Genomic DNA, 26,439 nt, shown 5'->3' on the forward strand with positions numbered 1-26,439 from the left:
GGATAATTGTCTGAGGTAGGGATATTTGAGTTGTTCATTTTTTTTTAAAAGAAATGTTCCTAATTTTCACAAAACCCGCGTCAAACACTGAATAGGAGAGTTTTATGAATGTTTTTTTCTGTACGACCCTTACGCTCCTAGAGCCATATTCGAAACCATTTAATTATTCCAGACCTATCACCTCTGAGTCACTCTGAGTCAGATCGCAAGGTTTGACCCTTAGGTGTGCGTGTTTGTGTGCGCGCGCAAGCGTGTGGGACGCAGTGCCGGGGGAGGCAGGGGGAGGCGGGACGTGCAGAAGTTGTCCATGTCGGCAGAGCGCACCAACCTCTCCGCGTTCGGGAGCGCAAAGGAAAAAGGTGCTCTAATCTTGAGGCTTCACAGACATCTGCAGCAGATTATTACGAGAAGTCATTGTTCAGCATCGCTATTTATATCCAAAAAACTCGCGAAGCGCCGATGTCTCCATGAATCTCTTCGGGAAACTAACAAACATCCTCCTGCTGGTGATCCTCGCAGCGCAAGGTAGGACACGGCGCTCCGTGCATCGCTGAAAGTGCCTCTTACTCAGTACTTTTAAACCATCACTTTCTGTGTTTTCCTTACTTGTCATGTCAGTTTTAAGTATTTTTGGCTGCCAAACTGACCTCGAGTTGACTCCTTTGTGCGCTTCTCAGTGACAAGAAACTGCATCTCTTTTCAGTCCAGATAGGAAGATCCATTAAAGCCAGTCAGGATAAAGGCAGAGCAACCCAAACTTTACCTCAGTTTATCAACCCAGTTAATTTGTATTTGGGCACGCATGCACGCTGATGTTGTCAAATCGCTGAAATGGCGAAACAGTGAACAGCCATATTCTTCTCAAATTCCTCTGGGGCACCAGCAGCGCACATCTTACAAAACAAGACCGTTTTGCTTTGTTCTTTTTTGCGTTTAACGTACTTGTTTCACACTACTTCACGACACAGGGCACAACATTTGTCCATGGGAAATTGTTCCCAGCCAATAACAAATCCCACGTGCCTGTGAAATATAATATCCCGTGCTTTTCGAACTTGTGGAGTCACTGTTATGCTGCAGAGAGTGAGAACAGTGGGATGTAAGCACACTGTATAATTGTTAGATTTTAGTCTACACATCGGGTTTGGTTACTTTTTATATAAGGTTGATGACTTAGAGCTTAACATGTCAGCATGTAGCTCACATTGACCATCAGTGCCAAAAGTGACGCAACATAGGGGTGACAAACTGCTCGATAAGTGTCCATACAGATTTCATCCCTGGTTTCACAAGGTGTGAAGGGCTTGGGGACTTCTGCAGAGTTCAGAGGTCAAGATTCAGACTAGCACCACAACACTTCACAGGAAAGCAGATGGTTGCCTGGGGTAATTACTATAAGTAACCTTGGTACTTAAAAAATGGACTAGAATTGACCAACAAAACTAAAATTTTCCTTATGCTTTAATAATAATCAAACTACTAGTTTGTCTGCACTTTGCTTTTCTCTATGTGCAACCCATTTCTTTATTTTCTTGTATTTAAAATCACCTGTGCACACATTTTCTTTTTGCTTCTGCCTTTGGGTTGTGTAAGGCTGTCAGTCTTTTGTGTGCTTTAGAATAGTGGGGTCTTTGAGTAGCTCCTTGGGGAACCAGAGAAAAAACAAAGAGTAGATAAATGCTCTAAAGAGGAAGCTTTGTGTCGTATTCCCATGTAACTTGATGGTTATTTTAAATCTTAAGTTTTCTCCCATTCACTTCCACAAATATAGACACGCTTCTTCAGAGAGTGTCTTCACCAATGGGAACACCTTTAATGGGGATGTGTGTGTGGGATAAAATAAATGATAAAAAAAAGCTGCAGTGCCTTCATTTCATACTTAAATGGTAATTTTTTTTCACTTCACACAAAAATCACAATCATATATTTAGTGGTTTATATTTAGTTTCCAGACTGGAAAAACAAAGGCAGTGGGAAAGATCTTAAAACCAAAAGCTTCATTCTATCTGAAGGCCACCAGATGGCGATAGCTGTGGTGCTGCAGTTATTTCTGTCTTTATCCGACTGCATCCATTCTGTTAAAGTTTGAAGCCGCTACTTTCCTGCTGAGTCTATGGGCTTGGCCACACACTTTCGGTTATACATTTATACACAACAGTGGCAGCACAGATAAAAAATTTTACAGTTTGAATAATGTTTATGTGCTGTGCCGCCATCTTGGTTAAGTTGGGTTTGGTGGGGATCTTTCGACTTTTCGATTTGGAAATCCATTCCAGTAAAACATTCCAGCTGGGAACTCAGAAATTTCCACTTGGTTTGGAATGACTATTAAAATGAGACTTCAGAAACCAGTGGCTAATGTTAAAGGATCTATAATATTTATGACTATCAGTAGTTTAGTTGGAGTTGAAGTTTTAATGGCTAATTTAATTAGATTTTATATTGACTAACAAACTAAACTGAGAAGCAACTTTTTGAGTGAATGTTTTTAAATACTGAAATATAAAATTGTAAATACATTTTGTTTTAGCCTTAACTAAAGCTAGCTGGGACTATTTCGCCAGATAGCTTTTTCAGTTAGGCAACATTTGGCTGGTTGGTTAGAGGACAGAAATTCAAATTCAGATCTTAGGTAGTTAATGATATGTAGATAATAGGTTTTTATTTTTTCTACTGGTCACCTCCAGCCTTAATAGAAGTCATTTCTCGTGATAAACACCCAAATATTCCTTGAGGTATTCCAGATATCCCAATTGCTTTCCTGGGAATGGGCGGCTGAACATGCATCCTTCCTACAGACACTAGGAGGAGGAGTAATTAAATTGTTGTTTTTTTCATTTCAAAGTCCTGAGTGTGGTGGGGAGTTTGCTCCACATGTGGCACCTGGAGTCCTCCCTGGGGATCTGCACTAAGTGCCTTTGTACTGTCATGCTCTAGTCATCCTGTGTAGCAACCTAACACAGACTCACAGTTAAGGAGAAGGGATGTGTTTCTGTAAGACACATAAAGTCCCTCAATTGTCTCTTTTTATGCCTCCCTCTGTCCTGTCATTCCCTTCAGCTGGAGAGATTTGCTACAGCCAGCAGCCTTGCTGCTTTGCCCTTGAACTGAATGAATTTCAAAACAGTGCCTTAAAAGGATGACAGTGTCAGTGCTCTCATATCAGAGCACATTTTGCTCTAGTGAGAGGAAATCCACTTTATATTGTTACTAGTTGTGAGGCGGTTACCTTGAAAACCAGGAGGGTTTTGGCCTCACCTTTTCTATCCCCCTAATTTGTCCTCCAGCTCCCCTCTCCTCCACAATCCTTCACTGGCTCAGTGGTCTTTTCTACGGGTATGAACAGGAGCTGTGCATGCAGATAAGTGCCTAAAAACACACACAGATTGTACAAACACTCCCAGTGGGGGTCCGATTAGTGAGCTACAGAAGGTATTGTTTCCTGCTATCCAGGATCGGCCCTCATAACAGAGGAAAAGCTGATCCTGCCGTTCATGGGATTGGGGTATTTTAGTCAGAAATAGAATCATGTTGAAGTCGCTTGGAGGTAAGGAATGAGAAATCTGTACGGCATGGGGATTTAGTTGGAGTTATGACATTCAAAATAAAGCCACTGCCTGTGGAATATCGATTGTGGTGCACATCAGCATATTTTAGAGCAGGATGGGCTGCTATACCTTAGAGACTGAGTGATAAGGGTGAGTGAAACCGCGTGATGCATTTCCCTTCAGCATCTCCACAAATTGCTGAGAGAGATGTCCAGCCACGCTCGCATTATACTGACCCACTCCGCATTATGTTTCAGCCTTGACCCTTCATCTCACTGTACTGTGCTTTTTAATGGGTTGACAGCGTAGAGGCCAAGAGAGCCAGAAAACTAGTTATTCAAAAGTGTAGCGTGGCAACAATCAGAGTTTTTTCCCCCTATCTGAGCATTAGAAATGGTTTATATTAAGCCACCCTACTCTGTAGCACTTATCTAAGTCTGCTTATATGAAGTTGTCTGCTTTGCATCGCAGCATCATCAAGCGTATTTGCTCCTCTCGCAGACTTAAATGCTCGTCTGAGATTCCCTTGGAAATACAGAGCTGCTCTCCGGTTTCCCTCCATGAAGCAATATAGTTGCATTAAAATCTGACAGGCAATCAGTGTGCATGTGTGTGTAAGTATGTGGCTTAAGGGCTGTGTGGTGGCTTGAGGATCCTCTTAACACGATTGTCATGTGATTATTGCCACCAAACTCCAGTTACTTAGCTCCTACACATGCTGTGTAGACACCCTTATTACGCCCCCTATGGACACACACACACACACACACACACACACACACACACACACACACACACACACACACACACACACACACACACACACACACACACACACTCCTCCAAACAGCCCTGCTGTCTGATTCCTCTGGGACATCCTTGTCTTCTGAGCTGGCAATGAATTGAGTCACACTTCATGATGGAAAGATAGAAGGTGAGAATAAAAGTGCTGGGGAGGTTGTCCGAGATGCCCCAGATGGAAGATGAGCACATTTTGTCCCTCAGTCCTTCTTCTAACCACGCACCATTTTCTACTGAGTGGCCTCTGTTTCTCTTATTATGTATTTCTTTTTGTGTTTTTCCACAATCTCAGTGAACATAAGATTACAAGCGCTGAAGAACAGAAGCAGGATTAACAGCTTTAAAGAATGTCATCTGTAATACCTTTTGTAATACCTCTGTTCTCCATAATCTCTAAAGAATAATTATATCCATGAAGCCATTAGAGCCACTTGTATCAGTTACCTTATTGCTTTCTTCCCACTCAGTGCTTAAAGCAATCGTGGAGAGTTTTCCCCAAATGGATCGGAATACTACCCTCTTTTAGACCCAAAATGGAAACCACTATCTGTCAACTGGGGGAATTTCTTGTAACTGTATTTCTAACATACCCCAGTGCAAATGATTAAATCTGCAAAACACATTTTCCCAATACCCATTTAACCTATATTTATGAAGAGACAGAAGGGAGTAATGAACAGCAGTCATACACAGGAAGTGTTTATGGCCCTTGTAACCATTCAGCATACGAGGTGCCTGTTCAATCAGGTGATTTACAGTGGTACAAACTGTGCACAAAGTATGAAAAGCTACTACAGCGTTCAGTGCTTTTGTGGATTTAGCCAAATGACATAAGTATATGTTACCTGAGGCTATAAAGCTAGCATAAAAGATAGAATTCAATGAGTGAATCTCATCAGCACCTAAACACCCCAAATATAAATTGATATCTGTTACACTTGATGTAAAATGGTACTAGTACCCTAGATGTAACCAGTCCAACATAGTGCATCACTACAAATTATTCAAAACTCAACAAAACATCATGTATATATCCAATAACTGACTTTAAAGCTACACATTTAATTTGGACATGACAGGTAAGCTTTAAATTCATGCTGAATCTCACTCTTGCTGAGCAGCGCTTACCATTGAAAACATTCTTCATCTTCCTCTCCTCTCTTTCTTCTCCATCTCTCAGTGTTAATGTTTTTTCCCTCTTCCTGGGAAACACAGCAAGTGCACATGTAGCTCACAGACGCGGTTTGTGTGTTTGGTTATATTTGTTGAATTGTTTGAAATGATGGCGGCTCCTCATCTGTAGCTAGCTAGATGCTTAAATAGCGGGATTTAATTTCCAATGATGACATTATTTTCCTACTATGAGAATTGGAATTACATATTTTAGCAAAGACTTTTAGCAGTTTAGCAAAGTCCCACCCCCCCCCCCCCCCCCAATTTCTGTACTCCTCACTTTGAAATGAGGACACAACTTTAACTCAAACTTTAGCTAATCCACTGCAAAAACTTCTGCCATGGATTTGGGATGCAGCGTTTGTCAAAGTCTTTTTCTGCGTACTGATTCAGTCAATACTGCTGACATGCATGATAGACAGGCCTGCTTCAGCATCTCTGGAAGAAAGATAAGTAGCACTGACTACCTGCAGCTGCGACTGCAGTGCTGTGAGAACCATCACAGCCACCCACTCCAGGCAGACTAAGTCCCCAGACTGCATTTCTGAATTTAAGAGTGTCACAGCAACAGCACACATTCATTTCTAGCCTCTGCTAAAACAAGGCACAGTTTTAAATATGTGGATACATTTTAATTAAATACTTGGCAGACCTAAGCATTCAGGCTCATAGTGTCAGTCGTATTAAAAGACATGGCTTGAGCTTTTTTTATTTACGTTTTCCATAGAATGGCTAAATACTGTATTTTATCTCCTTTAAAAGGGGGCCCCATCTAGTTTTCCTTCCTTCCCATACGCCAGCTAAATCCTTGGGTGTTTATCTTGTTACATCAATCATTATTTCTTTGGATAAAATCACATTTCACTGAGTCTAAATGCCAAAACAGTGCCAAATCTTTTACTTTTCTGAGTGATTCGCCGTTGGGTTCATTATTTTGTGTCCCAGGTGCTGTTCCCGCCCACTCTGACACAATGCACAAAATAAAATGAGCGATTACGCCTGAAGCTCATTTTCCTGTTAACAGAGTTAATCACTTCTTGGATTATCTTAGCATTTCGTTTTTTTCGTCCGTTTTTTTTAAATAACACCACCAAAAAACCCAAACAAAAAACCTAAACCTAAGCTTACTTAAAATATCTTATACAGAGAGAATGCAGCCTCAAACCTCCCACATCTTTTTTGATGAAAGCAGGGAGACAAGTGGCAATTAAATTTCACGCATCAGTGAAGAAGAAAATCTTTTACTTTTCAGAATGGGTCAAGTCAAAGGTGGATGAACATAAATAGTAACACACATAGTTATGTGTATGTACTGTAGCCCCCATATATGAAGCTACACTTACAGTAGATTAAACACCTTATGCTTCATGGGACAGTCAGGACGGGCTGTAATCATTGTGGCTTCTCTTGTGCGTCATTCAGAATGTCAAAGTCAGGCCGTCAAAAACCCTGGAGAGCAAAGGCACACTATCTAGCTCTTCTCTCCTTGTACTTGCTGTCACTTTTCCTATCTCTTCTTGCCACTGTCTCTCTCTTTGTATCTGTTTTCTATGCACTCTGACAGTGGTGTATTTTTGGAGGGTAATTAGTTCCTTCAGAGTGTCCACAACTGGCTTCCAGGCTCATCCTGTTAAGCACATGCCTGATCAAAGAGCCTCCCACAGGCCATGGGTCTTCCAGTAGCTTTTGGCTCCTGTAGCCACAAGAGACAAAGACAGACTCAGTGTTTGGCTTTCTAATTCTAAATCAATGTGGCTTTTTAAGGGTGAAATGCATGACAGCTTGACTTGGCTTCATGTGCAGCAATACAAAGGCTTGTCACTTTGATACAGCACAAAGTGAGGGGAAGGAATGAGCACATGTCCGGTGAAATGAAACATGAATGTCAAGCTGATTTCTTTTGGCACAGTGATTATGGTAACTTCATTCTAAACCTTGAGGTAAGGTGAACCGATAAAGGAAAAGGACTTGGTTTATTTTCAGTTCTAGCTACAACCATTAGGGTTGGTTTGTTTGAGGGTATTCTTGGTTCCAGTGGTTTCTGTTGCCATTAACTTGGCTTTTTAAAATATACATATCTGAATGATTGTACCAATAGCTTGTTTCTATGACTGAAAAAAACAAAAAGACAGCCAGGCTGACCCAAATCAAAATGAGTTCAGCATCTCAAAATTTTGTCTTACTGACTTTAACTTCAAAGTAAGTCGGAATTTTGAATTACTAACTTGAAATTTAGTAAAGATACTTAACTAAAAATTTCTTTACCCATGGGAACATTTTTTCAGTGGTGGAGTGGTACATGCCAAACCTTTGTTTGAACCGTCTGAAACAATAGAAGCGTATCTGAAATGTGAGTGTATGTATAAATAATACAAAGTCCATAGGTGATTGAATGAATGAGACCTGTAGTAAGAAAACAATCTGAGTGCTCAAATGAGTAGAAAGGTAAATTATAAGTACCATTCCATTTCAGGTTTGAGATTGAAGGTTCTTTATTTGTCACATGATTAGTTATACAAGCACAACATCCAGTGAAATGTATCCTGACATGCTCCTCGACTCAGCAAAACGAGAGGCAACATTATATACATTAAGTGAATATATACAGGAGGACATTATATGCAGCAATTAAGTGAATTAGGTACATAAAATTAATTACATTAAATAGACAATCTGGAAATTTTAAATTGAAAATCTGAAAAATGTACATTGTGCAAATGGGTGTTAAAGTGTCTAGAAGAGTCAGTCTGGGATGTGTTAGGAATAAGTCCTGTCTCTGTCACTTATGGATGCTGTGGGAGGGTGGGGTGCATGTTCTGGTTTAGGACCTGGATGGCTTGGGGATAGAAGCTCCTCTTGTTCTTGCTCGGATGGTGCAGAACCTTCTGCCTCTGCACCCACTCCACTGGAGCTCCGTTGATGATAATAGGCTTGTAGTATCTGTGCTGACTCCTTCTGAATTCCACCACCAGCTCCTTAGTCTTGCCGACGTTCAGCTGGAGGTGGTTATCCTGGCACCACGATGCCAGATCATCATTTACCATCCTCACTTACCAGACCAGTGGTTCTCAGTGTTTTTAGATTACCTTTTAATATTAGCTTAGCTCACTTGGCACCTCCTCATACCCCTTCCCCCAAAGAGTACTACAGAACAGGTATCGATAATGAAAACAACTGAGTCAGACTGCAGTGTCAATGAGGCCACACAGAGCCGTTAGTCTGACCGTAATGGTGTTTTGCTTAACCAGAAAGATAAGAAGCAGCTATAATCCATGTATAAGATAATAAAACTTTACAAAACTGTTGTGTTGAAAATAAAAAAGTCACAGCCGTTACTTTTGGAAGCAACCTCACATCCCCCAAAATTTAATCCTTATGCTGACTCTCAGGGAAAAGCAGTAAAAGCTGTGCATAATCAACTGACATGTTAGTGCAAAGGTTATAATTAACTTCCTCTAAACTAAGGCTTCTTAACATCTTCAGTGCCAGAACAAATAAAGGGAATTAGAGGAGTGAATGTGCCATTGGAGGAAGGGGAAAAATATATTGGCTTCATTTTTTTTTTGTCACAAGGAACAAAAGGTCCAATTAACTGGCTGATTATAATTGCCCTGGTTTTCCCTCAGCCAATTAGAGGCTTAAACAAGGTTCTGAGAGTGCAACGAATTAGGGAGCAGTGGGCAGTTTTTAAGGCAGGTACAGAGAGCAGAAATTACACAAGTGTCCCCAGAGAAAGTTCTTTTCATTAAGCTTTAAGACTTAGATCGCCTCTGCCACTGACCTCAGAAAACTTCAGTGGTTTTGAAGTCACTACATAATTTTCAGCTTCTTACCCACTTAACAGGGAAGCAAGATCTTAAGAACAAAAATCAACCACACTACTGTGGAATAAAATCAGCTGTAGCCATGTTAACAGGCTCTTTTAAGTCTGCTGTGATTCACCCAGAGTAGAAGAGCACCCAACAATCTTAACTCAGGGATACTTTCTCTCTCCTCTTGATTGCAGCCGAGATAACTGCTCCCCACCATCGGTTTTCTGTTGTCTTTTTCCATTTTACTGCCTTAGATTGTTTTGGTAACACCGGCTTTATGAGTAAAGGTAATCCTGATCCTGAGTTTGATGGAAGCAAAGAAGTCGATATCATTTTAGCGTGTAAGCTGAGCCTGCCAGGGAAATTTGTGTTTAGCATCTAAGGTTGGAAAAAAAAAGGTAAAAGGCTTCAAAAGTGTTTACTGATTTAGATTTTAACCTTTTAGACTCACAAAGAAACTAACTTGGGATAAATTCTCTGAAAATGTATTTATTCCTGTAGATTTTGTAAGCAAATAGGCTCGTCTCCCAAAATGAAAAAATGGACTGACGCTAAACTGAAAAGTCTGAACCATATTCATCTAAGTGTACTCCCTGTTGTAATAAATGCAAGAACAGCTTTATGACTTCACTTTATGGGTTGTTATTATGAAATATTTGTTCTGCCACACAGTTTCTTCAAGAATGTGCTATATTAAAGTGATACCCTCACTGAAAGTCAATTTTTATTTAAGGTGATTGTGTTGGGTATTGTGTGGTGTGAGTACATACGAGCCATATGAAAAAAATAATAATTAACTAAGCACCCTGGGAAATAGAGGAGCGCTTGCTTCAGAGCAAATCACTGGTTTATTCTGCTTCTGCTCCATCTGAACTCAAATCATGCCAGTTCACTTTAGCTTAGTTTAGCCAGTTTAGTAGCCTTGTATCAGTTTATATCTGAAATACACATTTGCTTGATGGTGCATGTTTCTGGTCGCAGTTTCTGTTACAGCTTGGTAATAAGCTGGTAAAATTGATATCATGCCATTACTTTAAAATCTGTGTTATCGAGTAAAAGGGCAGAAACTACGGGTAATAATGTGGAAACAAGCATAAGCTTACGAGGTTAAACCAATTAGTAATAGTCTAGTAATATTTCGAGAACAATATGACAATGTGCTAAAGATTAAATGATAAAATATGTGTATTCAAATTTTTTATGAGGTGACTACTTTTTGTATTCACCTGATAATAACAGTGTACACTGATTGATGCTTTAATATATTAGGATACTGCTATCATAATTTTGGAACAGTAATTTGTGTCAGATTTTCTGCCAGAGGTTTCTTCCTCTTAAAAGGGAGTTTCTCCTTCCCACCGTTGCACCTCATTTTTGCTCACAGGAGGTCATATGATTGTTGGGGTTTTTTCTGTTTTCTCTGTATTATTGATTTCAGGGTCTTTATCTTACAATATAAAGCGCCTTGAGGCAACTGTTGTTGTAACTTGGTGCTATGGAAATAAAATGGGTTTGAATTGAACTGATTTGAGTTACCTGTTTTTTGAGACACGTCTGCAGTCAAGGGAAACCTGGTCCAGCATACCTAACAGACTGCCTGCTGCACTTCACTTAACTTCCAAAAATACATTTATTTGTCAAGTGTTGGTGCTCATTCTCCATGACTTAATTGCTTATGATAGAAGGAAGCCAAATAATTCAAAGAATAGGGAGCAGCAGTAAGTCTGATAAAGGTCAAGCACTGAAACTCCAGGAATAAACTTGATTTTGCAAAACAGACTGCTTGGAGTTTTGGATAGGTTTAAAATGTGACACGAATAACACACCGATGACCAAAAACATGAAAAAAAAGCATCAAAATAAGAAACCAAAGCAGTTTTCTGTGTTTTTTTTTTTTTTTTAGAGAGGAAACAGATTCAGACAGAACGCGTCCCATTAAAGGTCTATGTTTTATTTAGCTATTTTCAAGGAAACAAACCTTTTCGGTGAATATGGCTGTTTGCGTGTATATGGGTCCTACTTGAATACATTCAGACCCATCTCTAAAATGCAGTTCACTAAGTGCAGGTTTAATGGTTTCTTAGTAGACTGAAAAATGTGTCCGGCATTTCATGACTGGGAAGCTGTGATGCGTGAGTTTGGCCTCAGAGGTTAAAGCATTTATTATTTAATGGTTTTCAGCCTGAACAAAATTAAACAGTTCAAAATTTAAGGGTATAGAAGGCCAACCACAGGCATCCTGTGTTTAGTTAACCAAGAAAAAAAAAAGGTAGCAGGGGATAAAGAAATATGATAAAAAGCAGGTGAAAAAAAGTCTGGAATGGAAGCATTTCTGTAGTTATGAATAGATGTGAGGAAGCTCATTGAAGCCACTAGAAGAGTGTTTCTGAGGTCTTGCTGATAGCGTGAGTGCCTGCTGTCCCGTGCGAGGCAACATTTTCTGCTTGGACAGTCGTGGGCCTGCATGTGCCATCCCAAGCACCAGCGTTACAAGTGGCAGCTTTCCACAGTATGACCTTCAGTCCAGACTTAGACACACTTGTCTAAGTCACTTGTCTGCAGACACTTTGGCCAAAGACACATCATTCTGTTTTGCTTAAAGCCTCTTGTGCTTTCAGATTTTCTACAAGCTTTTAGGCTTTAATGAGACTATGTAAACATACAACTGAACTAACACACTTTGATCATTTGTAGCCCTCTCTCCTGTCATTGAATAAACAGCTTAAAAATGACTGAAAGTCAAACTGAAAGCCCCAGTGCTGTGAAGACTGGTGCATAGATTTACCTTTTTTGCTCATCACTGTCAGAAGTACAATGAAGGTGAATGGAAGTTGATTTGTGATGCTTAACTTTAGCAAACTGCTGCAAACATATTTCCTTACATGTATCCGCATGGCTAGATACCTCCAGGAGTGAGTCCTTTAATAAAGCTGTAGGTGGATGTGTTGTTTGGTCTGTCTGCAGTAACCGTATAATGAAAGTGAGGAAATGTTGAAGCTATTCTGAGTAATATGGATTTATTGTGAAAGCTCACATGTATTGTTTGCATTTTCTCTCCTTCACACTTTATTTCTTTCTTACTTTATCACTCGCCGGTGAATTAAACCCTTGATATTACCACCTTCAGGACACAGGTGTTTTTTATGTTTCTATAGTGTTTGCTTTAGAAGACATTAATGTTAATCCTTCTGAGTGACTGAGCTTTTAGTTACATTGAAGTCAAGTTCAGTTTGCTAGCAATGCTGGACAATGCCTACATATCAGCTCACTAAATGTGAAGCGACAGTTTCCCCCCTTATTTCCCTGGCAATAACTTATCATCTTTTCATTTCATTATTAACATCTCCATCCTATTTTTCTAGGCTGTTTTTCATCTAAGGCAGAGGACAGATTATTTCGAAGGTTATTCCGAAGGTACAACCAGTTCATCCGACCAGTAGAGAATGTGTCGGATCCGGTTACTGTCGAGTTTGAGGTGTCCATATCTCAGCTTGTCAAAGTGGTAAGAGGGTAAAATCAGTATAACAAATAGGTGTTTGATTAAAATAAATAAATAATAAGGCTCGTCAAATTTCCCCGTTTATCTTTTCAGGATGAGGTGAATCAAATAATGGAAACCAACCTGTGGCTGAGACATGTGAGTGACAGTCACGAGCTTTGTTTTTATCTGTTCTTTTGTTACTTGTGGATTTTGTTAAGATCCTATTGTTTTAATCCCTGCTCATCTTTCAGGTGTGGAATGATTACAAATTGAGATGGACCCCCTCTGAGTTTGATGGGATTGAGTTCATACGAGTTCCGTCCAATAAAATTTGGAGGCCAGACATAGTTTTGTACAACAAGTAAGTGTTAGAGCATAGATGCTAAGAGGTTGTTACACTGAGGATTTTATTTTGTTTTCCATCTATCATTATCTGAGAAATCTAGATGTCTATATTGGGCTATTTTATGTTATTTTCTCTTTTGCTTCTGAAGATACATTTTCACATCAAAAGCAACCACACACAGTAGATATGCGCACCCTGTGTACTTCTCTAACACAATTTGCGTTCACTTGCTAGCAGTACCCTCTTGTCATTGCCTAGTGGTGTTAAAACTGTAATCAACTACTAATTTCAAACATATCTGTTAATTATATGTATTTTGGCCTTTTTCTCTCACAGTGCTGTAGGTGATTTCCTTGTGGAAGACAAGACCAAGGCTCTGCTAAAATTTGATGGAACGATCACCTGGGTCCCTCCAGCTATTTTTAAATCCTCCTGCCCCATGGACATCACCTACTTCCCTTTTGACTACCAGAATTGCTCCATGAAGTTTGGTTCCTGGACCTACGACAAGGCCAAGATTGATCTAGTGCTCATTGGCTCAAAGGTGAGAAGGAGCAACTGGGGTGAAAGGAAATAGATCCCTGCAGTTACGTCATTAAGAAATCTCTGTCAGTTTTATTTATTTATTTGTTTTTAGCATTTTTATGCATCATTATTGAGAAGAATTATTTAGCACTGCACAGTAGTAAGTGCTTATATCTTCCAACTTGCTTAGATTGCTTCATTTTTTATGTTTGCCTTCCTCCTCTTTATTCAGTCCATTAGGTAAGTATCCTCAATGCACTTTCATTCTAAGAGATGACAGTTGCACAACAAAGCAACACTAACTTGCAATGTTACACTATATTGCCAAAAGTATTCATCCAAATCATTGAATTCAGGTGTTCCGATCACTTCCATGGCCACAGGTATATAAAATCAAGCACCCAGGCATGCAGACTGCCTCTACAAACGTTTATGAAAGAATGGGTCACTCTCAGGAGCTCAGTGAATTCCAGTGTTGTGCTATGATAGGATGCCACCTTTGCAACAAGTCCAGTTGTGAAATATCCTCGCTACTAAATATTCCACAATCAGCTGTTATATTATAACACAATGGAAGTGACTGGAAACGACAGACATTCAGCTATGAGGTGGTAGGCCACGTGAAATCACAGCGGGGGATCAGCAAATGCTGAGGTGCATAATGCACTGGGGTTGCCAGCTTTCTGTAGCGTCAGTAGCTACAGACCTTCAAACTTCATGTTGCCTTCAGATTAGTTCAAGAACAGTAAGTAGAGAGCATCATAGAATGAATTTGGCCACGCAGGTGCATCAAAGCCTTACTTCATCAAGCGCAATGCAAAGCAATGTATGCAGTGGTGTGAAGCGCGCCACCACTGAACTCTAGAGCAGTGGAGGTGTGTTTTCTGGATCGATCATCTGGCTATCCAATGGACGAGTTTGGGTTTGGCGATTTCCAGGAGAATGTTACTCATCTCACTACATTGTACCAAGAGTCTTGACTTCAACCTGACAAAACACCTCTGGGATGAATTAGAGCAGAAACTGTGAGCCAGGCCTTCTTGTCCAACATTGGTGTCTTTGTAAGAATGGTCAAAAATTTCCATAAACATGATTTCCTTGTGGAAAGCCTTCTCTGAAGAGTTGAAGCTGTTACAGCTGCAAAGGGTCACCTGACATCATGTTAAACCCTATGCATTAAGAAAGGAATATTACTCAATTTCATACGCATGAGCGAATGCTTTTGGCAGTACATTGCAGCTTAGACTTTGGATAGTCTGAATTAGAAAGTTAACTTTTTTTTGTTGAGAAGCAGTTGGAAATTTTAAACATGTGTTTGTTGTCTTTCTTTCAGATAAAGTTTACTATGTGTTTTTACCTGAAATTCAGAATGTGATGGATTGGGGTGGCCATTGTCAAAGGGAAGACTGATGATGAACTTATTACAATGTTAAAATTGACAAATGTATTTAAATAGATTATTTTAATAATGAAGACAGATTCAGTTCTCTTTAAATGAACTTGTTTTAAACTTTGAGATATAATATTTTTTTCTAAAAACAGCTTTCACATTTACACTTCACCAGGTGAACCTAAAAGATTTCTGGGAAAGTGGAGAGTGGGAGATTATTGACGCTCCAGGATACAAGCATGACATCAAGTATAACTGCTGCGAAGAGATCTACCCTGACATCACCTACTCCTTCTACATCCGCCGCCTGCCTCTCTTCTACACCATCAATCTCATCATCCCTTGCCTCCTCATCTCCTTCCTAACAGTGTTGGTCTTCTACCTCCCATCTGATTGCGGGGAGAAAGTTACCCTGTGTATCTCTGTCCTTCTCTCCCTCACTGTGTTCCTGCTGGTCATCACTGAAACCATCCCTTCAACATCTCTTGTCATCCCCCTGATTGGCGAGTATCTCCTCTTCACCATGATTTTTGTCACACTCAGCATTGTCATCACTGTCTTTGTGCTGAATGTTCACTACCGCACACCTATGACTCACACAATGCCCGAGTGGGTGAGGGCTGTGTTCCTTGGCGTGCTGCCCAGAGTAATGCTGATGAGGCGTCCTATTGACCAGGGCTGCTCCTCACCTGCCAGAATTACAGGAGGGACAGGAGGAGGAAGCAGCGGTGGAAGCAAGAAAAGAAAAAACAGTATAGGAGCAACAAGTAGCTCAGGAAGTGTAAGTGTTGGAGGCATAACTGGGGGTGTAGCCTGTCCGCCGCTGGAAAGCGGCGCAGGAGGAGGAGGGGGTACGTCCTCAGCTGGTGGCTCAATGAACTGTGTGGAGTATGGTGAGATGAACCGTGACATGAAACGGGACATGAACAGAAGGTTCCCCTACAGAGGCAAAGAGGTACCGACTCCTGTCCCACCGCCAGTGGTGCCACCACCACCTCCTCCCCAGCCACCTCAGACTCAGGGGCCCCAGGAGTCAGAGCTGCCCAAGCTGCCGAGGCCCATCAATGCTTCATCGCCGGTAAACGCTGTCGTCGCCTTTTCTGTGGTGTCTCCCGAAATCAAGCAGGCCATTGAGAGCGTAAAGTACATTGCAGAGAACATGAGGACTCGTAACAAAGCCAAAGAGGTATGCAATGTGGAAAACACAGTTTTATTTATTTCAATATGCTTTTCAAATTGATAGAAGTTGTACTATATAGACAAAGTACTGGCCCACTTCTCTTTGAGTGTAGTGCTGTAATAGGATACCAACATTCAACAAGTCAGTTTGGGAAATTTATTTCCTCCTAGATGTTCTTCAGTCAACTGTGAGGCAGTCTTGCAAAGTACAAGCATTTAAGAACCACACTCAGCCATGACGATAAGACCAACTTAAGATACAGAGCACTATTGCCAAGTGCTGAAGCACCATCCATTTACAATGTATAAATGGATGGACGGTACTTAAATATCGCCTTTCTACTCAATTTGAGCACTCAAAGTGCATCCGCCAAATTGCACACATTAATACAGTGCTTTTATTTATAGTTAAGCATTTTTTGTCCAGCACATATCGATGGATGCAACAGGGGAAGCTCAGTTCAGTTGGTCCATGTGTTAATATATGAACACGTGGACAACATACTGAGCTGGGGGGGCAATCCACCAACCTCCTAGTTGGTAGGCAATATCCTCCAGCACCCAAAAAATGTGTTTATAATGCATAAACGTCACCAAGACTCTGCTGATTCAATAACTGATGTTAACATCAGCACAAAAACTGTGCGGAGAGCTTCTCATTGTCAGTTTCCAAGGCTGAGTGGCTGCTGTAGGTGTGCTTTGTTGATGGTCCATTACTTTGTCTGTAAAGTGTATAGCAGGGGTAGGCAACCTTTCTGATGATGAGTGCCATCTGAAATTTCCTCAGAAGTCAATGTGCCATATGATTGCATTAGCAATAAATTTAATAACGCTCTATATTAACAGTTACACACTATATAGAACAACTTTATAGAATTATATTTGTTCGCAGATGTTCGCAGCTATCAGCGAATAGTTATCAGCTATTTTGAAACAAAAAAAATAAAAAGACACTTTTTATCCATAACAAGAACTCGCTATTTATGGTCTCCTCACAACAATGATAAGAAAAATAAACTGGGCCAATATGGCATGCTTGTTAATACAGGGTGGGCCATTTGTATGGATACACCGTAATAAAATGGGAATGGTTGGTGATATTAAAGTCCTGTTTGTGGCACATTAGTATATGTGAGGGGGCAAACTCCTCAAGATGGGTGGTGACCATGGTGGCCATTTAGAAGTCGGCAATCTTGGATGCAACTTTTGTTTTTTTCAATAGGAAGAGGGCCATCAAACTTATTGGTAATGTCACAAGAAAAACAATGGTGTGCTTGGTTTCAATGTAACTTTATTCGTTCATGAGTTATTTACAAGTTTCTGACCACTTATAAAATGTGTTCAATGTGCTGCCCATTGTGTTGGATTGTCAATGCAACCCTCTTCTCCCACTCTTCACACACTGATAGCAACACTGCAGGAGAAATGCCAGCACAGGCATCCAGTATCCGTAGTTTCAGGTGCTGCACATCTCGTATCTTCACACCATAGACAATTGCCTTCAGATGACCCCAAAGATAAAAGTCTAAGGGGGTCAGATCGGGAGACCTTGGGGGCCATTCAACTGGCCCACGATGACCAAACCACTTTCCAGGAAACTGTTCATCTAGGAATGCTCGGACCTGGCACCCATAATGTGGTGGTGCACCATCTTGCTGGAAAAACTCAGGGAACGTGCCAGCTTCAGTGCATAAAGAGGGAAACACATCATCATGTAGCAATTTCAAATATCCAGTGGCCTTGAGGTTTCCATTGATGAAAAATGGACCCACTACCGTTGTACCCCATATACCACACCAAACCATCACTTTTGTTGTTCCAAAAGTGGGTTAGTGTCAGACCAATAGTGGTGGTTTTGTTTGTTAACTTCAACATTTACATAAAAGTTTGCCTCATCACTGAACAAAATCTTCTGCGTGAACTGAGGGTCCTGTTCCAATTTTTGTTTTGCCCATTCTGCAAATTCTGTGTGCCGATCTGGGTCATCCTCGTTGAGATGCTGCAGTAGCTGGAGTTTGTAAGGGTGCCATTTGTGAGTAGCTAATATCCACCGAAGGGATGTTCGACTAATGCCACTCTCCAGTGACATGCGGCGAGTGCTACGCTGTGGGCTCTTGCTGAATGAAGCTAGGACAGCCACTGATGTTTCTTCCTTAGTGACAGTTTGCTTGCGTCCACATTTTGGCAAATCCAACACTGAACCAGTTTCACGAAACTTAGCAAGCAGTTTGCTAACTGTAGCATGGGAGATGGGTGGCCTCGTAGGGTGTCTTGCATTGAAATCTGCTGCAATGACCCGGTTACTGCGTTCACCAGATAGCAACACAATTTCGATCCACTCCTCACGTGTTAACCTCTTTGACATGTCAATGGCTGTGAACAAAGAGAAACTTGTAAATAACTCATGAAAGAATAAAGTTACGTTGAAACCAAGCGCACCATTGTTTTTCTTGTGTTGTGACAGTGACGTACACTGTCTTGTTGGTATAGGTAAAATGTATATTTCTATACATTTCACGTCAGATAAAAACTTTGGTTGTAAGATTCAGATAATTATTTATTAAAAGCGAGACATTTTAAATGAGAATAAGACACAAAAGTATTTCTTTGTGCCCCCCTTTCCCTGTTCCCTGGCCCCCTGGCAACACTTTGCTAGACCCGCCCCTGCACAGTTACCAGCTGTCAGCTACTTAGAAAAGGATCCTGGGGTTATTTGTCTCTCAGAAACAGTTCATAACTTCCCTTCAACTCATTCATGTCACCTAAAAGGTTAACCTGTTTCTCCATCACCTGTTCAGCTCTGATGATTCAGTAAGGACATCTCCTGGTTTCATCTTCATGTTTCCCTCTCACCAGATAACCAAACCGATATCATGACCAGCAGCTTTTACAGCTGTGGCTCCAGCAAACATCAGCTGATACTAGAAATTAATATTAAATAAATTCTAACAACAGCTGATCAAGCTTAAACGTGCTGATGTTGTTTAGCGTGACATCCGCTGGTTTCCTCTTTCTGGTGCAAAGTGGGCGATAAACAAACAAGAGAGAAAAGCTGATCAGCTGATCATTGATCAGTTTCATGATTGAAGTAGCAGCAGGAGAGGGAAGGAGAGAGAATGAGAGAAGAAGAGCCAGCTGTGCAGCAAAGACACAGAATAACTCCAGCTTTGTGTCTTTTTTCATTGTAGGTGAAGTACGAGACAAACTGTTTTCCTTTTCAACTCAATACGAAATGTGTAATATTTTCTATGAATACGGGACGATTCCATTTTTTACATGACGGTTTGCAACTCTACTAACTAACTTCATGAATAAAATAAAGTTCACTATCAGTGACATAGCATACACCCAGCTGTATCGAAACTCCGTCATGCTAGCTAGTACGCAGTACGAGTTATTGTAACTGACTGTAAAAAGTCAGCACAACGAAAATAAACTCCACCTAAACTTGGTTTATATCTGACCCAGATAGACTGCAGGTCATAACTTCTTACCTGAAGTTCAGTTCACCTGACACTCGGACCGGCGGCCGCCTCGGGTCTCTCCTCCTCCTGCCTCTCCTTTCCCTCATCCATCTGCTGGCCTCTGTGAAAGCTCCGCCATAGAAACCACCACCAAACAACTGAGTTATTTTTACACATTGGCCAGCATGTGGCCAATCCACCACCTTTCATTGTTTATACCTTAAAAAAAATAAAAATCAAAAAAAAAAAATCAGCGGTCCATAAAAACGAAAGATCACCATCGGCCTATCAGGCAAATGCCCAGTAGCCAGTCCAGCTATGGTCGTGCCATCAGTTAACCCTTCGCGTGCCAGCTGTGGCATGCGTGCCCAGGGTTGCCGACCCCTGGTGTATTAGAAAAAATTAGAACTGATTTTTTTAAATTTATTTTTAAATGATATATGGTTCCATTTAAGCCAGAAACGTTTTTCAAGAACAGCCGGAACTGGGACAAGAAACAACAGTTTGTTGCAATACAATGCATGCAAGAAAAGATGGGAAAAGCCTTCTGGGCTTTCAGAGAGAGCTGTGTCAAATCTGAGTGACATCAACATAAAACTGGTTTGGGCTACAAGTGTGAAGTTAAAAATAATCCAGTTAAAGAAGAGCTAAAAACAAGCTTTTTTGCTTGTCTGTGCCTGAGGCTAAAGGCTTGTGGCTATATTAGTCACTACAAGCAAAACAAACAGTGAATATTTTAAGTGGCTGTGATATATTGTTGAAAATATAGTCTCCTGGCTTCATGAAAGAAGGACCATTTACTAATATGTGCATGGAAAAGCTGTTATCGAGTGCACCAAAAATTACAGTTGGGCTTATGAAATTGTGTCCAAAGAGGAAGAAAAGGCAGATCTTTCCAAAGTGTTTCCACTGGAGTGATGATGGTTAAATAGTAATAAGAGTGTTTTGTAAAACTGGAAATAATTGCCAAAAGCCAATGGTATTAAAAATTCATACATGAGACATTTGTACGTGCAATGTAGTCACACACGTTTACACATCTGCTGTTAGTAAAATGAGGGCCAATACGTCAGGCTTTGGTGTGTAAACTTTTATGGTTTTTTTGTTCTGTGACAAGAGTGTAAAAAAAGGTCAAGCAGGTATAACAACAATGTTCATTTGAGGGACTATGCATCAACAATGATTTTTATAATAATGTTTTGCCACACTATTTAATCTTATCACATAATGCAAACACAAAGTCAGAAATCAGCCAACGACAGCATCTCCCGGCAAGAGAGGCACCAAAGAGTTTACCACAAACTCACAAATGACTTCCCCTTAATCATACCCTGTCTTAAACATAAGTGATAAAAATAAAAATGTCTGCTTTCTAGACCTTTTATAGATTTTAGAACAGATTTCCCCCCCAAATATATGCAGGACGTAAATAATCACACACATACACATAACCAAGCATTACTACATGTGGTTCATCTATGCATAATAGATGAATTTCTATCTAGCTTGGTAAATGGCTTGGAAGCCATTTACAGAGGGCTGCAAAGGGAGTGTAAAGCTTCTTGTTTGTCACAGATAGAGGGCTTTGTGCATTCCTTCCTCACACTCTGGATGGTCCTGATATGATTGTTGCTGCTGCTCCAGCTTTACTTAGCAATGCTTGGATCCTTCTTGCATGCAGAATAGCCATACGGCCTTCTATATTCACACAATGGCATTATGGTCACTGAATCCATGATCTTATTGTCCACACCTGACTGATCAGGCCACACTCACACTATATTTAGCACTGTGCAGATGTATTAGACATAAAAAGGATGTGAGGAAGCCACAATGCCATAAATAGCGTTTATTAATACTAAAGTTCAGTAAATTAAAAAAATTCCTTCCTAAACTGTTTAAATGTAAATAGAGAAAATAACTATTTATTCTATAAAGGATTCCACTGGGAACATTACTCATGATCCACAACAAATAAATACATCTTTTAAAGACTTTCATGAGGCTTTACACTCACTACAGGTTAATCTCTCTTGCAGAATTTCTTAAATATATAAATGTACCGAAAATAAATGACGATCAGATTGTGGTTCTGAATTCACCATGAATGCATCTCCCAAACAATAAAGCCCCAGGGCCACATGGTTTTCCAGCAGAGTTTTACAAAGAATTTTGGCCTCTACAAGCAACTTCTTTTTTCAGAATGGTCACTGAAATTCAGAATGATCAGACTCTGTCTCTAAACATGAACTCTGCTGTCATTAGTCTACTTCTTAAACCAGGCAAGGATCCTGCGTTCCCATCCAGCCACTGCTCCATTTCAATTATAAACGTTGACCTTACAAAGTCCTTGCCAGAAGTTTAGAAAAAATAACTGCAATCATAATATATTCTGACCAAACAGGCTTTATCGAGGGTCGTCACTCAGTGAATAATACACGTAGACTAATAAATATAATACATTATTGCTCTATCAACAAATTAGAAACCACAGTTGTCTCCTTAGATGCAGAGAAAGCATTTGGCCGGATAAACTGAAAATTTGTATTAGCAGTTCTGCATAAATCTGAATTTGGTTCATTCTTTATAGACTAGATTAAAACACTGTACAGCTTTCCAAATGCTTGTGTTAGGACAAATGATTTTAATTCACAAAGCTTCAACCTACATGGTATAAATCTTCACTTATCCAAACTATCACCCATTTGAAACAATCCAGATATTTACCATCGTGACATCATGAGAAAGGGATTAACAATCTAGAACGTGTTATACAAAATGGAAAGTTTATTTCATTTGAAAATTCAGAATCAGCAAAGCTAAATTTCTTGAATATCAGCAAGTAAAGCCAACATACAGGACAAATTCAATCCCAGTCAACTGAATCTAAAAATACATAATTGGCTAACAAGTTTTTTTTTTAAATATCTGAACCCCAAATGGTTATCAAAAATGTAAAAGCTATTGTTTAAAATTAACAAATCAATTCCCCTCCCAACTGTAAAGTGGGAGCGAGATCTTTCCATGAGTCCAGATCAAAACTTCTGGACACATGTATGCTTAAAATGCCGTCAAAATGACCAAAAAGGAAATCAAAAAATGGCTTTTTTTTATTAATCAGTGTAGAAATTTACTTCTTGATCACATTATTCTGGAGATCACATTATTTGGTCTCTTCAAAAAACCAACTGGGTGAATTTGTCTCTCTGGTCCTTGCTGATCAATTCCATTACCTAGAGGGGCTGGTCGCTGTAGTCTTGTTTCCCCATTTGCCTTGCAGGTGGATGAGGATGGTCTGTGGGACTATGCGTGTCTGCAGCCTCCTGAGAGCTGGAGAGCAGCTTTTGCTGTTTTGGAGTGTCTCTGTGTCTGCCTCGGTTGGTGGAGGTAGAGAACTGGGGAAGGTGCTGCCTAATAGTCTTCAATTCAATTCAATTCAATTCAATTCAATTTTATTTATACATCGCCAATACACATCAAGAGTTGTCTCAAGGTGCTTTATATTGTAAGGCAGACCCTACAATAATACAACTGAGAAACACCTAATATGACCTCCTATGAGCAAGCGCTTTGGCGACAGTGGGAAGGAAAAACTCCTTTTTAAAAGGAAGAAGCCTACAGCAGAACAAGGCTCAGGGATGGGCAGCAATCTGCCGCGACTGGTTAGTGTGAGAGGAAGAAGACATTCATCTGTATACTCCAGTATGCTCTTTGTGTGGGGATGACTTCTTCCTACTCTGGGGTCTTGTAGGGGGTTGTGGATTGCGTGGGTCACAGTGTGTAAGCCCATTTATGTGGCTTTTTTTTTTCCTGCCTGTCCTGCCTTAGACATTGTCATACTATACCGCATTTAATATAATAACTGAAATTACACAAATAAAAATAAGAAAATAAATAAAGAGATAAAAGATTCACATGAACAAGAGGAGCCTATAAAGGTTCTATATAGCTGTTCTTGCAAAATCAAAATGTGTTTGGCACCACAGTGTCTTTAGAGCACAAAAAACAGTGAATGTAACAGTTTGTGCCATAAAGTTCACAATTACCATTAAGCAAAGGTCGCTTGAAGACATTTGGAAGAGGAAAGAAAGACAATGTGCTCTGGTTATTTTTATTCTTTTTACTTTAAATTTCCTTTGTTTTCTCTCCTCAGGTGGAAGATGACTGGAAGTACGTTGCCATGGTCATTGACAGGATTTTCCTGTGGGTGTTTGTGACAGTGTGTGTGCTGGGAACTCTGGGACTCTTCCTTCATCCCCTCATCAGTTTCTTTAAATGAACCACGTCTCTATGTCCTCACTTTTTCTCTTATTTTTTGTCTACTTCTGTCTCTTTGCTCCACTTTGAGTACTTCGAGAATTATTCCCTTTGCCGGTCTTTCGTGTCTTTCACAGATGCCGTTGACCTCCTTTTCCAGCTTTCTGTTTCTCCTTTATCTGCCTCATGCTCTTCGCTGGGATTGCCATCATCAGCCATCACTTCTAGCACTCCGCTGTCTGTTTTCTCACACGACTTACCCAGATTTCCTCATCCTTCTTATGCTTTTCAATGTGCAGTTGATGCTGTCTGGTCTTACTTTAACAGCCTCTTTCTCTCTTTCTCTGTTTTTAAAACCCTGCTCTTCTTTCATTATTTCTTTCTTTCTTTTCCATCGCTGCTTGTCTTTTCATGGTAATCCTGTTTCTTGTTGAGGCTGCATTTCTACCACTCTGTGTGTTTAAGTGAAAATGTCCATTTTGTTATGATTGTTGTACAGTCTTAAACAATGATAAAAAAAATTCTAAAATTGTCAGGAAACTGTTTAAGGGAATGTTGTAAGTACTGTATAAGTTTGAATAATTTCAAAGGGAAATGCATGAATGACTTTTCACTAGTCATTGTAAAGATTTTTGAGAGCTGTGCACAATATGACCTTTAAAGCTAAGAAACAATAATGCAGTCTTGTGTTTACTTGTTGTCAAATAGAAGTTATCTGTATTTTTCCCAGTAAATATCTGTAAAGTGTCTTATGCATGGCTTTGGATAATGACACTGACTATGGCTATACACCTTTAAAGACGTAGGTTTTCAGGTCTAATTATGCACCAAATTTCACAGAATCGGTGAAACATTTACAATGTATAGATACACTTTGACTTGCACAATGTAGATTAAACTTATAAAAGACGTGAAATAAATTGAATAATAAATTTAAAAATTGCTCTAGTCTTTTCTAACAAATAAATACAAATTTACCGAGTTTGTACTTTCAGTCCTTGATCTGTAAGCTGAGTCATTCAGTCAAAATGAAATACAGATCCCAGAGGCTGAAACCCTACTTGAGAAGTTAATGCCTTTTTGTGTGTTATAGGACTTGTGTGTCTGTGTGTGAATCCTAAAAATGAACTTGCCACTAATAAATAGTAATATAAATATAAATAGATACAAGTGTCACACAAAAGACAATAATAAGATTCAGCAATATCAGATTACAGTGAAGTCTGAAGACTTGGAACCTTAATTTAAGTTATACAAAAACATGACCAGCTCTATAAATTTTCTAGCATAATTATATTCATTATTATTTGTTTAAAAGGCAATAGTACATGTGCAACATTCATTTCATTCATTTAGTCAAAATCTTTTACATGTTTAGAAATAAATACCAAGTCAAAAAATGTCTTGATGCATGCTCGATCATCCAGGTAAGGAAATCTCAGAAAGCTGATCCAAGTGACTTCTTCAGCCTGACTATACACACCACACTTGCAAGACAATACATCATTAAGTTGACTTTGAAGACAATGGATTGTTAACAAACCACTCTACAACACAAAACTTTTTGAGGTGTCATTTTATCAGACTGAACAACATGCACGCAAACACTACCAAAAATATAACCACCTCGGCAGGTGGAGATAATAATTGAGAAAATTAACCTTTTCTGATTGTGCCACCAATTTCAAGCCAAAATTAGGACTGGAAGGTCCTGAAGTTCAATCAATGTGTTATCAGCTGGTCTTGAGTTATCTAACACGGTGATGCACATAGGCAGAAGACAGGAAAAAGGCTGCATCGCTAAAGCAAAAGTACCGTAACAAACTTGCCTTTTCTTACTTCCCTGCTCTTTTCTTTCCTCTTTCAAAGGTCACTAGTGAGTCTGAATGTCCCTGTCAGCTCTCACAAGCCTACACACACACACACACACACACACACACACACACAAACACAGCAAAGGTTCACGCCATCCAGCCCTTTCCCCTCAAGTCACATTTGTGATTATGGCTTTGAATTGGCCCACACTGCAGCTCTCAACGATCTACTGCTCACACTTAATCCCTACTTGTGTCTACACGCTGAGCCTGTACACATTTGTGTTTGGGTAAGAGTGTGTGTCAAGAGGAGACGGGGAAGATTACACATGTCACCTGAGGAAGTGAGAACGAGAAACACACACTGAGACAGAGAGGGTGGAGATAGTGACAGAGTGAGTGTTATTGCAAGTCCATATGAGCACTCAGTAGCAAGCGTCTCCCTACATACGGATTATGGCGTGCATGGAGTCCGGCTATAAATATGAAGATGAGCAGCAACCGTATCGCGGACACACATACTATCCCATCAGTCTCAGTCTGCATCCAGACAAGGTCATTTTAGTGCCTGGTTGCCACAGAATGAAGAGTTCATTCTGAGAACTACCAAATACTCTAGCTATATTTGGACAGTATGCATCCAATTTAC

General features: G+C 40.0%; 1 protein-coding gene across 1 annotated transcript; it reads left to right on the plus strand.

Moving 5' to 3' along the window:
• Positions 1–284: 284 nt before the first annotated feature.
• Positions 285–24,724, plus strand: LOC113006646 (neuronal acetylcholine receptor subunit alpha-3-like). Its single transcript, XM_026142728.1, has 7 exons — positions 285–525; positions 12,697–12,836; positions 12,927–12,971; positions 13,067–13,176; positions 13,498–13,705; positions 15,252–16,262; positions 23,873–24,724. Exons 1-7 carry the CDS (start codon positions 468–470, stop codon positions 23,996–23,998), a joined length of 1,698 nt encoding a protein of 565 aa, XP_025998513.1. The 5' UTR covers positions 285–467; the 3' UTR covers positions 23,999–24,724.
• The last annotated feature ends 1,715 nt before the right edge of the window (positions 24,725–26,439 follow it).

The sequence above is a fragment of the Astatotilapia calliptera genome, chromosome 2 (assembly GCF_900246225.1).
Source record: "Astatotilapia calliptera chromosome 2, fAstCal1.2, whole genome shotgun sequence".
Taxonomy (NCBI): Eukaryota; Metazoa; Chordata; class Actinopteri; order Cichliformes; family Cichlidae; genus Astatotilapia; species Astatotilapia calliptera.